Here is a 19,066-nt window from a genome sequence, read left to right as displayed (position 1 = left end):
CTTTTTTCTTAGGTAATCTCAGACATCATTTACACAGATTTTTGCCATCAGATAGACATCATAAACACGATAAATTCAAAAGCAGTTTAAAAGAAGGTCTATTATGTGAGCTTTCCACACATTTTGTAACAAACTTGGATTCTGTTTAAAATATCTACAGAATTGGGGGACAAGATGGAGAAAAATGTTCTGGTTGTGTCACCTGTGTTGTTTTGCTTTTTAAAGCTGTCCTGCAGTTACAGAAGACTAGTACTTAACAAGGGTAAAGTGTTCTGTTACAAACACCTTTAAAGTAACTTCAGCTGTTGGAAATACTGGCCAAGAGCACACATGCCTGACAGCAGAAGATGACTGAACCACTAGGCACTGTATGTTATCAACTTTTTTAAGTAGTGACACAGAAATTGTCCACATCTGGGAAAAAATGAACATGAATCCTTAATTCAAACATCACATTTCCTAGTAAAAGGAAGTGTAACAACAATATTTATCATAGCACTTTTAAGTGAGTTGTGATGTTTCTTTCTCATGTCATTATGAGGAATCTGTCATACGTGGTGCATTCTACGAAGGGTGCATAAGATTTATTTACAAGACAATACCAGTGAAAACCATAATTTTGTGTGAAAAATGAAGAAAAGCCTTATCTGTGTGAATGTTTCCTTGTTCGTAAAGGACAGAAAAGTAAGTGTTGCAATTAAACAACTGGTATTTTCTCCTCTGCTGGAATAAGAATAAAAATAAATTCAGGAGAAGGGTAAAATAGCCTTTTGGAGGTATTTTACTGCACAAATTATTAAAAATGCAAATTGAAATTATGTAGTTCACGACAATTTTCTGGCATTAGCAGTCAAGAAAGTTTAATTACAAATAGCATGCTTGTCAAACACTTTATGAAACCCTAAACTGTACTTCATTTAATACCAGAACCTTCTTATAAAATAGCATGAGGTAGTATGTTCCACCTAAGCACTACAGATGGCCTTCAAGAAAGACTCCAGTCAAAAGTGGACTAAATCTATTATGCCGGGAGAGCAAGCACTTGCCAAACACCATTTTCTAGAGGTCAATTTGGAACGGGAAGGAACTTACCTGTGTTCATACACTGTGTGAGTGTACTCACATTAAAACCTCTCTGGGTATACAAGTCTAGAATGTCCCAGATCAACTATACCCTGCAAGTAGGAAAAGAAGTCCACGGTACTCACACCTTTTCTGACAATAGCTTAACCTATTTGGGCCACTCATGCAAAACAATAAAACAAGAAAAAGCTAGGCAACACTGATGTAAAGAAAATAATTGTTTTTTCTGAATCTGTCAAGAAAAGCATGTAAATAATTTCACTTCTAAAAAAGCATTTTAATCAACAATGAAGAATAAAATCTCATTCCCTAGTTTAAAAATATTTCTTATTCTGAATACAATAATATATTTATTAAAATGTACTTTTGAAACAAATGCAAGCAGGGTTGATGTAGAGAAAAATTTTCCTCAAAAGATTATTCGTGTGATAATCTTGGATCAGAGCAAGGTCAGAAAGCAGTGCCTTACACAAAGAGGGCTTCCAGCGAGGCATGCAGCCCCTTGCATAGTATCAGAGAAAACATGTAAGAGGGCAAATTGAAGAAGTGGACCAGACCTGTTTTTAACACAGTGGCATTCAGAGCTGGAAGGCTTACTGAATAAGATAGGAACCTTTAAAATATGATCTTTTCACCTTTGTAACCACAACAGAAAATTCTAGATGTTCAAAGAGAATGGCTGCAACTAGTTGGAGCTATTAAGAAAAAGACTCATATTTTCAACAACTGAAACTTCTTCTGTTTATAGTAATTAAGAGAGGAATACATTTTCATTTTACCAGAGTCATCTATTTATGAAGGAATGGAATTCAGGTCCATGGAATAAAATAAAGTGACAATAGTACCAGATCTCATTTTACTCTCTTAAAACCCAAAGAACCTGACAATACTGGGAAAACCAAACGGAGAAAAAGGATACAGACATACTCTACTGGAAACTAATATGAGAGGGACCAAATATCTAGTTGCTGCAACTCTTGCCACTAGAAGAATTATGCAGAGAGTGATCAGGTAGGAACTCTTACCTATGTCTTCAAATACTGCCACATGATTGTAAACAGTATGATGATGACACTGAATTCACACAAACATACTATTTTGTTACTTACCAGTTCTGTGTGAACTTTAAGATGTGCCTGGAGCTTGTATTTATCTGGTGTAGAGTAGTCACAATGTTCTGTGGGACATTTCAGCAAAATATTACTGTGTTTCTGAATGACGTGACGCTTAAGGCAGTTTTTGGTGATGGAAGAATAATTGCACTGGGAGCAGTAATATAAATGTTCTCGAGTATGTGTACGAACATGCATGTCATAATGCACTTGGTACCAAAACAACTTGCCTGAAAATGAAATTAGACATGAAGAAAGTAATTTTTAAACAACTGTTAGTGAAAATACCAATATATACCCAATTTTCTTTCAGGGCAAAACACACCATTTGAATCCTGCCCCTTTTGTCTTTAATGAAAACTTGTCCTAAAGACCCTTCACTACTGAAAATATATTTACAAAACCCACTTTTGTCTAAAAAGATTGTGTCATATGTCCTGAAACAGACTAACCAGGGCAACTTTAATACATACCAATGACGTTTTTCTTAATGAGAAAGTCCTTTAAACCAGTTCTCCTGTAAAATGAATCTGAATGAAACTGTACACTAGAAGAGATTGTCAAAATCTTTTTTGTTACTTCCTTTCATGTTACTCCTTCCTTAAAGCCTTTCTGACACAATGGCACCAAAAAGTGCATAGCAATTCATCTAATGTACAATGTTATGGTGTTTCAAATACTTTTTTTTTCAAACTTTTAATTCCTTTCCTTTCTCAAGAACAAAGACTACAAGATAAACCCCAAATTGTCTCCTTTACAGTTATGAAAACACAAAAATTTTCAGTTAGAATAAACTGAAATGATGTATTATTCCCACTTTTATAAATTAAAAAAAAAAAATTACAATCCTAACAGTCTTGACCTGACACTATGTAATGAAAATTTTAATCTCAAGAAAACTGATTCAAAACATGTCACAAAAATATGACAGTATATACATATCTATTGTACAGAATGTATATTATCTTACATCCTCCCCTACTACATGAAAAAGACCATGAATCTTATAAGCTGATAATGAAGTTTAAGCATTAAAGCACGGACTGACTAATTCTGATCACATGCCTAAACCTGCCTGGCCCCAGTGAAAGTTATGAGGTGGGGAGAGTGAAATCATCTGCTTCTATCAGATTTCACCTGAACAGAAAATTTTGCTTAGCAAGGTATCGCTTTGCTATATTCTGCTAGTGGTTTTTTAAGGAGATTTGAGTAATTTCACACCATTTATAAAGCAAAAAGTAAATCTCGCTGGACTGAATGCATACCGAAATACAAAATTAATACTAATCCAACACAAATATATCAAACACTATAAACCAGAGGAGCAGAAAAAAGATGGCCCACTACATAACATTTAAAAAAAAAAACCAACCAAACATAATTCTACTGCTCCTTACCACAATATTCACATTCTAAGTCTCCATAAACCTTCCTTATCCTCTCACACAATTCTGTGTTCATTTGTCTCTTCTGCAAGCTGTCCAAGATCTGCATGAAGGCTACAGCTCCACTCCCACCGTCGGATGCAACTGCATTGGAAGAGGCTGCCTGTGGACTGATGGCTGCATTAGCTTCTGGTGCTGGCAAAGGGTTTGCGGTTTCTGATGAATTTTGAATTGGTGGATTGCTTGCTTCTGATTCACTGTAAGGAACAGATTCATTTCTCTCTTCAGAGACTGAAAGGTTCTCAGTCACTACGTTGTTTTGACTCGGATTTAAACTTTTGTCTTCAGACAGCAAAAGTTGCATTTCAGAACTGGAGTGATTAACTTCCTCTTTATTTGCAGGAGAAACTTGTAACTCGTCAGGACCAGAAGTACCGTTTTTCAGCAGAAAGCAATCTGATGCTACACAGGATTGAATATTTGGGACTGCTGTATCTGTTGACTGACACAGCGTCTCTGTTACATTCTCCACCAGAGGATTTTCAAATTTTAAGGAAGGAACTGTATCAATTTTTAAGTCACCATTATGTTGACCATTATGGTTTACATCTGTAGCTGTTGATTCACCTTTAGATGCAGATGGCTGTGGTATGTTAATAGCATCAGTACTCATGATAGTCAATTTATCCGCACTTTGTGCCAGCTGTTCACCAAGGGCTTCTGGCTGGATATCACCTCCTGGCTCAAGCAGACAGAAACTCTGATTGATGGAACTGTTAAAAACGGAACTTTCCTGCAAATCTGCATGTACATCTTTGATGTGAGCACGGAGTCTTACAGAACTGACAAATTTCTTCAGGCACACAGAACACACGTATACAAATGGGTGCTTTCGAACATGAAGCTCAAGGGCTTGGTATTTAGTGGCTCCATGACCACAGAGCTCACAAGCAAAGGGCCTTTCATCACCATGAACAAGCATGTGACGGTCTCGATCAAGCTCATTTTTGAATTTGCGTTCACAAATATGGCAGTTATAAAGAAGTTGTCTTTTGCCCTCTCGTGTCATCAAACGAAGCTCATCAAAAACATCCTTCACCTTTTTATCTTGAAGGTCATGCGTTTCCTTGATATGTTTGATCAGGTTTTTAACATCTGAGTATTTTTTTTTGCAGAAGCGACAATGCTGCTTAATCTTCTTATGAACTCTTTCAATATGGACTTTGAGATGGCCTTTGCTGAGACAGGTGAACGTACAATAATCGCAGCTAAACTTCTCCCCTGTATGTTTCCGCATGTGAACATTAAGGTTGGCTTTGATTGCACTGGCATAACTGCAGTATGAACACTTGTAAGGCTTTTCATTTGTATGAATCCTCAAATGTGCTTGGAGGGAGTGTTTAAATTTGAACACCTTGTTACAGTATTCACATGTAAAAATCTTCAGTTGAGTTGGACCCAACCTAGAAAAAACCCAAACTAGTTATCTTTACAATACTGAAGCTTGGTGACATAATATGTCAAAATTTCCCTAGATATTAATGATGTACAGAAATGTTTACTGTATTTTTAAAAGGTATTCGCCACAGGCTTTTTAAATTCTACAACTTATTCACAGATTATTTTCAGCTATTCCTTTATTTAAAAAGCTCAGAAAATATTTCATTTTATGAATACGGATAGGAAAGCATTTCATTCATATTTTGCATGAACACAAATGTAAGTACTTCAAAATTACCTGCTTGATTTCATTGCCTGTTCATATGAGGTTTGCTGAATGGCATATTCTTGATATCCTCTTCGTTGTGACGGGTCTTGAACTGTTGCCTCTGGAATCGTAGGTTCACTTTCTTGGGGAGCAGCCTCAACAGGAACAATTTTTGTGGCTCCTAAAAGCAAGAAGAAAAAATGCTCATTAAAAATGTCCTATTAAAGCATGCATTGTCTGTAATACACAAGTGTAAACAAAACATTAAACTCTGTAATCATTAGTTCAACTATTTTAGTTTCTGTTGTTAAATTCATGTGCATAAAATGATGGATACACTTTGAGAGTACATCAGTTATTACACTTCACATTTACACCACAGATCTCCTTAAATAACATGCCAGGACTGCTGAGGGTTATTCATGGAGCATGATAACTACTATTATGAGATCCTACATGCAACCTTTAAGTAACTGTAACTTTCCAAAATGAAAGTTTAATTTTTCTGTTTCTGCCTCATATTACATCATTTGAAAATTTCAGCCAAGCTGTTTAACCAGTTCCACAAATAAGGCCAGGGAAAAAACACTGTTTAGTCTACACTTGAAAGTCTGCACATCTTTCCCTTAAACAGATCTTCTACTGCTTATATTTTGGGGCATGCTGCAATCCCCTCAGATTAAAAGAATATGTTCCATGAGCGCTTCTTAATATTAAGCAGAAGGAGGAGTAAAGGGGCTCTACCGAATACAATAGGATCAGATTCTTTAGCTTTAATTAGTGGAGGCAAAAATAAACATATTTTGAGATGTGACTGAGTTGAGATTACTTAGCTGAGTGTTAGTTTCTGAACAGTGGTAGGAGAAATTTAATGCTGGGTACCCACAGTTAACATTGAAGGTAATAAAAATCTATATAAATATTAATTTACACTGAAAAAATACCCAAACAAAACTTCACGTATATCAAATCAAGCACCCCTTATTGATTGATCTCCTCCTTTTGTCTGTCTGTAACTCATCTACCAAAGTGTTCAGTGGGAATGCTATTATCTTCAACAGTCAAAATTATATATATTTGTATATTTATGGATTTATTCACATATATATTACAATTATTATATATCTGCAAAATCTTCATATTCTACTAACAAGTATTACAGAAAAATCTCTGAAAAAAAACCCCTTTCTGGTCTGTTTAATAAAAAATGAATAGTAAATGAGGGTCCATATACTGAAAAATAAAATGAAAACAAGACATTGAATATGTATTGACAGATGAACACCCACCCATCCTAGGAAAAAAAATATTACAGGATGTGTAATTAAAGCTTGTTCTATCATATACTGGGTACAAGGAAGCAAAAGAGGTTGCACACGAAAGTATCTTTGAGTTAAATAACAAAGGTAACAACTTCAGGTAAAACTGAAATTTGGTAAGTTTCACATTATTTTCTTTTTCTTGGATATCACATTTGTGTCTGACCTTATTTCAATTCACCTGATTAGAAGCTGAAGGGAAAAAAAGTATAGTACACCTTTGTGACAGAGGAAAGAATTACAATAAGAATCAAAGAAATCAGAGACAGGAGATCCTAGAAAGAGCTCAGAAAGCAAAAAAGAGTCAACATACTCAACAGATTCTGACTGTTATTCATATATAAGTATATATAGAAAATGAAACACCTGAATAGAAGGAAGTTCAAAGAATTATGTATGAGCTATTCCTTTAATAAAAGGATGAAATTAATTCTCTTTCCAAAGAGCACATTCCTGAATGTATAATTTTAAAAATATAAGTAGTATTGACAGAAAATCTCTGAAACAACAATTGTAAGAACAACAAAACTAAAGAACAGAGAGTACAAAGTCCAAAGAAAACTGGCTAGTTACCAAAATACTATATCTAGTTTCCCTACAAAAAAATGTTTTAGCCTGCAGACCAGCAAAAGTATCAAGAAGGCGGCAGGTAGAGCATACGGGAAAAATCAGTTATAAGTGGGGGTTACCCAACAACATGTGTGAAAGACTTAGGGATGTTAAGTTGAGGAAAGCAGTGCTGCAGACAAGACAAGAGAGAGAAAGATGGAGATCCTCTGGGTCCTTCAGAGTGATTTAAAGTGGGAGATTGAGATATTTTGAACAGAGGCCATTTGGAAGTATGTAAGGCTATTGAAGCTTTTTGTATCAGATGGGACATCAGCCAACACTGTAAATAAACAGGCTGTAATAGCTCTGCTGCTCACTGGCCTGGATGGATCTAAAAATGGCTTTTTTTCACTACTGTTTTTTAATAATGCTTTCAGTTCTGTACTAAAGATTCTGCCAGTTGATCAGAACTATCTTTCAAATTTTCAACCTGAATGTTACCAGAACATTACCACTTCTATTCTTCCTGTCACCCCTTCTCCCAGAAATGCCAGGTTTTTCAGCAGTATTGCATACCCCAAATTGCCCTGCAGTAGCCCAGTGAGACAGGAGCTTGTCACTACAGTACAAGAGATGTGGTTCAACCAGTGGGTTCAGTACCAAGATCATAAACCAGACATTAGACACCAGACCAGTGTTCCCACAGTTCAATATTTTAAAAATAGAAGCAATTTCCCCTTTATTTAGAACAACCCAGTTAAAAGAAAATAGAACTGCTCTACATGAACGGCTACGTCTTCCAGGCCTCCCCTTTCCTGAATGTGACACAAAGTTCCTCATTAAATACTCTGCACTGAACTTCCTCTGTGCCCTTCTGTGTTTCATGATGTTTAAGCATTTCCTGAAAAGATTGTTGAACTGTTTAATAGACTTTTGTGTTCTCAGTATAAAATCTTAATCACCTAAATTAGGTGGACTAGATAAATTCTAACTCACCAGTATTTTACATACTTGGAGTGGACAGGATGCTCCAGGTCATCCTAGCACTACAGTCTATATTCCCCATGCAGTTCACAGGCAAATACCTCTAAGAACCTACAGAGGGAGATCCAATTCTTCGAACATACTGACAGAGTACTTGCTCACAGCAGGCAATCATGTCCCCTCATGGTTAGGAAGTTATCTCCTTCCCATAGAAGATAGGGAAGCATTAAGAAACATTAGATGCGTCCATCCACTTGAGAAGCTGCTTAAGTCTGGGGTACTAATGAACCAGCAGCCATAAGCAATCACAGCTGTATCATAAACTAATGACTAAAGCATATGCCCAGAAAGTGAGAAACTTGGTTTCTAGGCTCTACCTAAGCTAGTAGGTAGTGAACCCACATGACCCACATCCCAAAAGAATACCCTCAGTATTCATGTCTCTAAAAGCAGCCACAAGCCAGGGAAAAGTGTAAGAACAAGGCAAACAGATACAAGGTCTGGTTTTCCATTAAAAATATCATATGCCAATAAGGAAGAGGAAAGTTTTCTTGTTTCCCTGGATGATCATTTCAAGAAGTCAGAATATACAAATACCAGGGGGAAAAAAAAAAAAAACAACAAACGGTTAACTGTACTTATTATTTCTTTCACAAAAATCCTTCCTCCAGAACTATTATCTATTTTAAATGCAGAATAGACTTCAGTTTACTAGACTTTATTTATGCCTTTTGCTTTCCTCTTTTCAGTCAGTATCATCTGTTCTAGGTAAAGCTGCTTTAAGAGTAATAAGATTTGAGTTCCTCATGACAGTAACTTCTACAGATAAGCATTACCCAGCATGCCTTATCTCCGGCTCAAACTCAGTGATGGCCTCTAATCTCTTACAGTCTGGCCCTTAGAAGAGTAGCTTGCCCTTCACTATAAAGCTCTCCAATACTTATCAACAGTCTAAAAGGTAATCGCAATGGAAGGAATTATTAAGAATGGAACAGAAATAAAACAGGAGACATCATCAACCAAAGTAAAACCCAACTGAGTTCCGTGAAACCTCCCACAATTTCAAGTATGGACAACAAAAAGGATACAGAAGAACCAGGGAATAGTAACAAAGACAAATCAGAAGTGTTTTGTTAGGAAAAGGGATACATATCTCTGAGACCTTTAGCTTGGAAGAGAGGTAAGTTAAAGAGGAATGTCAGGAAAACCTCTAAAATTAGCAATACTGTGAAAAAACTGTGAATAATCATTCTCTATCTCATAAACCACAAACACAGAGCAGTTCAAAGAAATAAGCAGTCAGCAAGCTTAAAAAAATACGAAAGAATGTACACTTCCACCCTGTGTGTAATTAAATTATGGAACTGTTATTGCACAACCTTACAGAGACTGAAAATATAAATGTATTCAAGAAGGGACTTAGACAAATTAATAGATACGTATCAAATATGATGATCCAGATGCAACTACCAGCTGAATGGCTATCAGAATCCAGGAGGCTTTACATAATAAGTTTCTTATCTCCTTCCTATAGAGATGCTGCAAGATGCCTTTAGAGACAACTGATCCGACTAGATGAACCTTTAAAAAAAAAGAAAAGCACTGTAGCTTAAGTTTAGGTTTAAAAAAACCCTTCATAATGTAGGTACCCTGGTCTGTACAGGTGAAGTGATTTGCTAAGGGTATGTAGTGAGTACTTGTTCCTTACAATCTACTTCTGAAGGAATGTACTTTTTCAGCTTTTACAATATCCTATGGAATGTGCTCCAAATGCATATGATCCCTGGTAAAACAGATCTGACAGTGAAACCAACAGAAACTAACTCTACCCATAACATCCAACATTCCCCATGCAAACCTACCTCTCACCCCCAAAATAAAGCTTAAAACATCCCAAAGGAACCTTTTAAGAGGTTGGCTCACCATGAAGTTAAACACAATTAACTCGAACAAACAAACAGAAGCACAGACCTGTGTATGGTGGGATGAAGATTACGACCACTTTCAGCAGAGCTGGGCATTAGATCGGCTGAGCTAAATCAATCTGTAACCCCATAGTAATATAGATACCTGCTCACATTCAGAGGGGAAAGCTTTAATTTTCCTAACCTCATTTAATTCCACATTTGCTTTAAATCAATATAAGGTTAGCTTCTTTTCTCTAGCCCTCCACTCAACTACATGTTCCTGATGCCTTAAAGTGCCAGCACAGAAGTTTACAAAGATAAAAGAAGGGATCAGGCTAAAATCTGCACAATGTCATCCTTCTGCAAACATGAAATCAGTTTTCTCGTGTGTTTTACCACACAACTGCCTAAACAGGCACAGTGATCCAAAGCACGGGAATGTGTGGCCAGGGGCTGGGGCAGGACAGCACTGCCACTGTGACAGCAGTCTATCCTTACTGATCCAGCTACTTTAAAAAGGGGTAATCCCAATTCTCCTTTTCCCTGACAGACTCATTTTGTCACCACTTTCCCTCTTGCCACTTTTGAAACTTGTGTGGCCCCAGTGTGACACATTTCAGTAAGCAAAACTGGTAGAAAAAAATTTCTCTGACGGAGAAAATGTGAATGTGTGTGTATGTACATGTTTTCTGAATCAGTTCACTGCAGGCTGACACAAGCACTAGTGCCGGTGCAAGAAAGGGGAAGTGAACTGGGAAATAAGAGACAAGCAGGAAAGCTCCCCTGGCAACAGTCTGATATAAAATCCATTCAGATGTGTCATAAACCCACAACCACTGCTCTGTGAGCTACAAATAAGAAGTCACCTTAAACAGAAAAGACTGTTATCAGTTTAACGGAAAAGACTGTCATCAGTTAAACTAAGTCAGTCCCAAAATAGTAAGCAAAATGACATTCTTCCACTTCTTACTGCTTCCCAAAAAGTCTCGATGGGAGAATGAACCAACTGTTTATAAATTACAGCACAGGATACAGTAGCAAGAGAACATAGCTGGCCTTTTATAGATAGTGGTTCCTCAGAGGAAATCAAGGACAGAAAAACCTGCACAGTATTGTATTAAAAATTTGTAGGATAAAAAATCCAGCTCCTTTAGAAATCAAAAAATAATTAGCATCAAGAATTTAAACACTTTAGACCATTTTTTTATATCTTGAGCTCTACGAAAAAACCTAATAATTCTATCATTGACCATCTTCACAGGAACTTAAGTAACCAGCTCTTTAAAATTAATTACAGGACTCACATAGAACAACAATTTAAATGTTCAAAGTAGAATCTCTCCTGAATCAAACTACTTGACAATAATAAATTGTTTTTAGAAGTCTGATAATATTACAGAATTTAAGCATGGGAAATAAAATACATAAAAAACAAGAAGACTGAGAATTTGTCAGCATTTACTCAGTGGTACTTAAAAACAGACTATGAACAAAAGCATCTGCCATTCAAAACAAAGTATTTTTAGATGTGCATATAACTGCAGTTATGCACTCTCATTCTTAATTTTGATGCTTATCAAAAGCTGTACTATGTTTAATCTGATACCAGGCGAGTGTGTTCTTGAACAGAGCACTCCCTCTCTTCAAGGTCTTTGGCTCCCTTCGGTTATAGAATCATAAGACAGTCTGGGTTGGAAGGGACCTTAAACATCATCTAGTCCCAACCCCCCTGCCACAGGCAGGGCCACCTTCCACTAGCCCAGGTTGCCCAAAGCCCCGTCCAACCTGGCCTTGAACCCTTCCAGGGAGGGGGCAGCCACAGCTTCTCTGGGCAACCTGTGCCAGTGTCTCACCACCCTCACAGGGAAGAATTTTTTCCTTATCTAAATCTACCCTCTTCCAGTTTAAAACCGCTACCCTTTGTCCTATCCCTACACTCCCTGATGCAGAGCCCCTCCCCACCTTTCCTGTAGCCCCTTTAAGCACTGGGAGGCCACTCTAAAGTCTCCCCGGAGCCTTCTCTTCTCCAGGCTGAACAAACCCAACTCTCTCAGCCTGTCCTCACAGGGAGGTGCTCCAGCAGTCTTAACATCTTCATGGCCTCCTCTGGACCCACTCCAACAGGTTCATGTCCTTATGTTGCGACTCCAGAGCTGGACACAGCACTGCAGGTGGGGTCTCTCAAGAGGGGGAAAATCCCCTCCCTCAGCCTGCTGGTCACACTTCTCTTGATGCAGCCCACGACATGGTTGGCTTCCTGGGCTGTGAGTGCACACTGCTGGCTCTTATTTAGTTTTTCATCTACTAGTACCCCCAAATCCTTCTCCGCAGGGCTGCTCTCAATCCACTCATTGCCCAGCCTGTATTTGTGCTTGGGATTGCCCTGACCCATGTGCAGGACCTTGCACTTGGCCTTGTTGAACTTCCTGACATTCACACGGGCCCACCTCTCCAGCCTGTCAAGGTACTTCAATGCCTACACAGAAAACCATTTCCCACTTTCATTCAAACTGTGTTTATTCTGTGGGTTAATGTAAGCTTTCAAATGTCTAAAGCTGTAAATCTATTTATTACCTTTTATATGACTCCAAAATAAACATTACAGAAAAAGAACATGACAAAAAAAATCAATGTTTGTCTAACTGTCCTTTATGGGAAGTTAAAAACTAACTGATCTATTTGTTTGAAGGGACTTTGAAGAGATCAATTTAATCATAATCTACTGAAAAGCAGTGTCCCTTCTAAATAGTGTATAGCAAAATTACTGCAAACTGTTAATACTCCTTCATTTAAGAAGGGAGAGACACAGTCTGAGTATCTCCTCTACACTGTGGATAAAATATAACTAATTCTTAAAGCCTTCTCTATTTTTCTAATTGACAGGATGCTGACCTCTTCAATGGGATTTTACTGCACTGGACACAAAAAGTGATATTTTCATGCAACTATAAAGCTAGATAACAGATGGTTTCAGAATGCTAATGCTTGAAGAAAGTTGACTAAGTTTTGATACTGCTTAAGCACTTTTAAATTTTATTTTCAACTTAACTTTACAGATGATCTAGCATACAGAAAGCAGGAGAGAAGGGAGAAATGTTTTATCTATTTATATTCTTCAATAGCAGTCTATAGCAATAACTCATCTCTTCAGCACATGATAAAGCTCCAGAAAAATGGAATAAAAGACTATGAAAGATCTTTATAAAAATCCCAGATATTAAAGTATTACTCAGGAAGGGGAATAGCCTAGAGAATTACTAGCAACATTAAAATATAGTTAGATCATGGAAATTAATGAAAAAATTGAAGGAAAAGCAATGAAAAAGAAATTAAAACATAACTGTATTAAATTAAATGGTTTGCTTTTCAATTTTCAAAGAGTTAACCACTTACATAATATCTTCTAGAATTTCCAAATGCCGAATGCTGACCTAACAGCAATGACTTTTTTATTACACATGGTGTAGCTTGGAACTTGAACATAAGATTACTAATTGTCAAGCCAATGAGAGGACCTTGAAAAACAGCTGCAGATTCACAGTTGACCGGAAATCCCTTCAGTTCATTACAGCCTTCTAAATGTAACACGTACTATACAGAAATAGCTCCAAAGTTGAAGCTGTTGCAATATGAGTCACTCAAAAAGCATATGTATAAAGAAAACCCAAACTTTTTGTTGTCCAAATAAAAATTTTACTATGTAGCAATCAAGCTACCAATCTCCTCTAGATTTTAATTTCCTCTCCCATATCATGTGCTTACTACTTTTTTTTCCACTATCCATATTTGCTATTATTGTATTCACCTCTTTATGCTAATTTCCTAAGAAAATGGGTCTTTGATTGCACTGTGTACCATGTCTTTCCTCCCCCCCTTGAAAATTCTTCTAGCCCTTGACAGAAATGTAAAGATCTCAAAGACAAAAACTCTTACAAGGTTCATAAAATTTAACACCTGGAGAGAGGAGACCCGAACTACAGCTCTTCCCAAAAGCCCTGATGAAGGAAGGCTGTGTGTATAAATCCATAAACTAACACCTATACGAACCCATTTACTAACACCTACATAAGCCCCTTAACCAGCCATCGCATGCTCCCCTTTGCCCAGATGAAGGATAGAGGATGGGAGGGGAGCCTCACGCGTGGCAGTGAGGGAATGGGCATCAGCGGAGGGGAGAAGCTACATGCAGTGGGAAAGAGGCAAAACAGGTGGGACATTAACAGTGGGAAAATGAATGTTTAGCAACAGCTAGGAAAGAGCCCAGGGTTACGTCACACGAGAGAAAGGGGCCTGCGGTTAGTGACATGAAGCAGCGCAGATCTCAAACCACCATGAAGCCAGGTTCCCACACTGCCAGTGCTCATCGGTCTTCTTTCACCCTCACCTGTATTTACAATATTTGAAGACCAAATTTTAGCAGTCCAAAATCCTACGCAATGTTCCTCAAACAGTGAAGGTGTTATATACTTCCCTCCTAAACACACAGGATATTCATAGGCGAGCTCATGCAGCTTCCTCTACTACTGCAATTAGAAATGCATTTTAGCAAAGTCCAAGCATATCTTAAACCTCAACATCCAAAGAGATTAAAGAACAACATGGAAAATCCAGCTAGCTTCTAACCCACAACAATAAAATAAATAAATAAATACATTCCAGTTGTTCTGAGAGCTATAAGCAAAACAAATATTCAGAAATGTTAGGAATAATGAAAAGGGGAACAATAAAGCTACAAAGCTGAAAATAATGGACAAAACTATTAAAAAGGGATTCTGTCAGTCAGGTGAGTGAACGGTTTATATAAACAGGCAAATGTAAGCCTAGTTTTAAAACAAATAGTTTGAAATGATACCAAAGTCCTTTGATGAAAAGGCAGTATAGAAATTTATGGGTGAAGAAAACTTTAATCATTATATAGGAACTTTACACTTGATTTTCAAATATATATGTACACACATCTTCTGTCAAATGATTTGCATGCATAAATATTAATTTGTATCTATACTATTTGTGCTTTCATAAACAAATTTACATTTATCATAAATATACACACAAATCAAGAGCTATAATAAAGATATTACAGGGGAAAAATACTTTCCTGTTCTTTGGTCACTGTTTTTTTCATTTTGTTGTTTAAAACTATTCACAGACTAAACTCATGTTAATGGAGATAACCCAGGTCCAGCATTTGTCATACCTATGAAGAAATATGACGGTAGTTCTAAAATTATGTAGGTGCCAGATGCAAAGATTCTGTATCAAAATAATCAAATACTACTAAACATTTTTCAGATAATAAATATCCTAAGCAGTTCAGTCTTAGATCAATGACTATTTTATACAGTGTCAGCATGGACAAAACTGAACTTGATTATATAACTGGTGATTCCAATTACCTGGAATGGCTTCATGGGCTGTCAAAACCACACTTATAATAGGATTTTTAGGTCCTGAAACCTGTTCAGTCTCCTTAGTTGATGGAGTTTTCTCTGTTTTCTGAACTCTGGGCCTCTTTGGAGTTTTCTCTCGCTCATCTTCCTTCCTGTCAAGGTCAACGTCAGAATCATTACCTAAAGAGCAAACATCAAAAAGAATGTAACTATGTACAAAAGAAATGCAGGTAGCAGTCACTAGCACTACAAGCAAGAATTAGGAGAAAATTAATGCTATTGTAAAAAGAAATACATGTTAGCAAAACAAGATATGATGCATGAGACCCTAAAGGGGAGCTTTTTTCTTCTATGTAATAAAAGTAGTGTGATACAAACAGAGAAAATAGACAAAACAAAGAAATATTTTTTTTAATGGAATCTCAGAAACATTTGTGTTTCTAAATTATCTTGACATTATTGTGCATTTTTGTGAAAATTCTACAAACTTTGTAGAATTTCTTATGATTTCACTATTAATGAACAAATTACTTTTCTCCTATCCATATGTAATTGTTCTGATGACTTTAGGATTACTCCTACTACTGGATTCATTATCCATCTTATTTAATGAAAAGTCTTCCAACAGCCCCTCTGAATTACACTTCTTTTCCCCACTGTTACTGTGAATCAGTAGCCAGAAACATACTTTTCTTTTTCAATGTTGATTCAAGAATAATTAAGGTTCAAACCAGTTCTTTGGTTCAGTCTAAATCCTGACATGTAATTCTTCATTTTTAAGGCCTGTACATCTAAATCATTCTCTAGCTGTTGCTGTTCAGAATGTCTTCAGCCTTTTAAACTGGATAACTGTTGGACCTGTTAACTAAGAAAGCAATGCAATAGTTGCAATCAAAACACTCATCTGAAATAAGAATGAATAATAAGTAATCAGCTAAATTCTAGCTTCAGTTCCTTGAAGCTATTTCTTCCTTAAAGCATTAAAGCAAATGAGGAATTCCTTAAAATCTTCTATATAAAGAATTAGTAGCATAAAGAAAACCAGGCAGCTGCAAGTTTATACCAACAATTTTTTTTTTACTAGATGAAGTGGTAGAAAATTCAGTCTAGAGAAAATAAACTTGGCAAATTAAGGCATTATACAAACGTTCCAGAGGTAATGACTAAGGAAAGCAAAAACTGATGGAAGAAAATTATAAATTAACCCAGTGAATTTATTTTTTTTTCCACTGAATCTAAAGCTGCTGACACAATATGCAGAATAAATCATCCACTGTATATTCATAACAAGCTGTAGCTGCTCTACTGAGATAGGGAAACAATATATAAATAAAAACCAGTAACATCAAAGCTGTGGTGTGTCTAAAGTTGTTTATGACATGCAAATAGCAAAAGCAGTGGAAAGACATGCTACATGGAAATGGCTGGATCTTTAATTTCAATAATATTTTGTTAATTTTCAACTGAGATTCTAACAAGTCAGTCTCCCATGGTCTTACCTTAATGGAACAAAGGGTTAAAGAGTGCTGGCTGTTCCTTAAAAAAATGAAGAAACAAGCACAACCTAAAGTAGCATAGTTAGAACTGATCATGTAACCATCACCTGGATAAACTGCAAGCTCTTTACTAGATAGAAACCAAAAAGGAAACAAGGTATGTAGGAACTAAGTTTAGATTTTTCTGAGGAAGAAATGTGTATATTCACACCAGTTGATGACTTGATGTCAATCTGTAAATCTGAAATTCATATTTACAATACCTAGAATGAGCAACAACCACATAGCAAACTGGATTCAAACACAGTTAGCAAAGCCATCTTTCTATGGAGTCACATTAGCAATGTTTTTGCCCTAACATCCAGTTTCTAGATTACAGAAATTTATTCTCTGCCTTGAAAGCCCTCTGCTTTTCAGTGCCTGCTAATGATTTCTTCAATTTCATTAGATAAATTCCTTGATATATGCCTCTTCTCAACTACCTTTTTCTCTGTAGATTTCTATGATTTTGGAAAATATTGCCATTTTATAGGTGTAAAGTGTCTCATCATGTCCCCATTTAAGTCCTTAATATAGTTGTAAATTACTGATTGATATTAAAACTACGTATGTCTAACACTGACATTTCTCTGCAATATTTCAAAGGGATACTTGAACATACAGAAATATCCCATTTGACAGAAAGTGCTTGTGCAGTGTTTTCTTTTAGTGTGATGAAGGTGGGTGGAAGGAAAAACCCACATTTTTCCACATTTCCTTCATGAAACAGCCTCTGTTAGTTTATTAACAACAATAAAAGGAATCATCACAAATTTCAGAGTAAAACCAGGCCAAGAACAGAAGAAAGTCTTGTCATAAAGAATCAGAATGCACAAAGAATGTAAAGTGCTTATTAAATTGTGTTTCCCTGAGGCTACTTCACATACTGTTAAATAACAAATACAAAAATTGGGTTAATTTATCTGCTTTTGTTCAGTGGACAGTAGGAGTCGGTGATAGTATTAGGGGGAAAAAAAAAAAAAAAAAAAGGTTTGATATACCTGTGGACCAAACTCTAAGTCATTTTTTGCATGTTTTAGCTAAAAGAAATCCAGAACCTTAGACTGAAAGGAAAGCTTGAGATCACATAATAAGTTCCCAGTAGGCATATGAATAGAATCCAAGCACCCTACTCCTAAATCCTCCTTTCTGACCATTACAAACTAAGAGTTAGTTTAACTAGGAAATAAAGTGGTTGAAACCAAAAGACAAAATCATTTTACTATCTTTTCATGCTCTTCATTTTAACCTCTATTAACTTTTCAATATTGGAATTCCCCTAAAAAATAGAAAGGGACAAACCACAGACTTGAGTTTGTTAGTGATCCACACTAATGAATAACTATTACCACAGTAACAAGCTAACAAATGTTTCATGTTTTTTTCTTTTCTAATGTGCCTCTATCAGGCAGATCAATGTGCTAGGTCCTTCAGTAAGACCAAGGGTAAAAGCTGTTGAAAAGAACAGACATGTTACAAGAAATCTAATTGACTTTGACTCCCTGCTTTCGAAACAGAACTTCAAAAATGCTATTTAAAAAAATTTAAAAATAACATAGAGAACTGCAATATAAAAATGTTTATTAAAATACTGATATTTCATATGCATAGAAACCTTGTACACGGATGCTAAGTACTCAGTACAAAGACTATGGCTATGAGAAAATATTTTTCTTAAGCAACCTAAAGCAGGTAAGTACTTCAAACAAAGGACTGAATCTCAATTTTCATCTTCTCAGTATGAGCTCAGAACATCCGACAGCTAACAGGAGGACTACATTCAGTACCAGCAAAGATCTGAGAAAGGTGTTGAGTGGCATGCAAATTCCATTAAAAAACCCACACACATATATTGACCAAAACCAGGCAAGCGAGAAAATTCAAGTGATTTGCTGATCATACATCTTCAACTAGTGCTGAATATTTGTATGAATATTTTCAATAATCATACAATACATTAAAAAAAAAAAAAGTCTCCTCTCTACAGAGTGGTTAAGTTCTGATACTTCAATGTTAAAATTTATTCACTGATCTGATGCATGTTGATGGCAGTAGCTGCATTCTTCCCCTTTCTGAGAGGAACAAGCATCTTCC

At 36.3% G+C, this 19,066-nt stretch overlaps 1 protein-coding gene across 2 annotated transcripts in view; it reads right to left on the bottom strand.

The window, feature by feature from the left end:
• Window positions 1–19,066, bottom strand: part of ZFAT (zinc finger and AT-hook domain containing) — a 106,391-nt gene that overhangs the window by 60,105 nt on the left and 27,220 nt on the right. For both annotated transcript variants that reach the window (XM_074898396.1, XM_074898397.1), the window contains exons 4-7: window positions 15,444–15,617; window positions 5,319–5,469; window positions 3,593–5,043; window positions 2,193–2,425 (exon numbers count right to left, since the gene is read on the bottom strand). In XM_074898396.1, coding sequence (XP_074754497.1) covers window positions 2,193–2,425; window positions 3,593–5,043; window positions 5,319–5,469; window positions 15,444–15,617 — 2,009 coding nt within the window. The remainder of the gene's footprint in view (window positions 1–2,192; window positions 2,426–3,592; window positions 5,044–5,318; window positions 5,470–15,443; window positions 15,618–19,066) is intronic.

The sequence above is a fragment of the Athene noctua genome, chromosome 2 (assembly GCF_965140245.1).
Source record: "Athene noctua chromosome 2, bAthNoc1.hap1.1, whole genome shotgun sequence".
Lineage (NCBI taxonomy): Eukaryota > Metazoa > Chordata > Aves > Strigiformes > Strigidae > Athene > Athene noctua.
The sequence above is the reverse complement of the archived record's forward strand: the minus strand, read 5'-3'. Positions and strand labels throughout refer to the sequence as shown.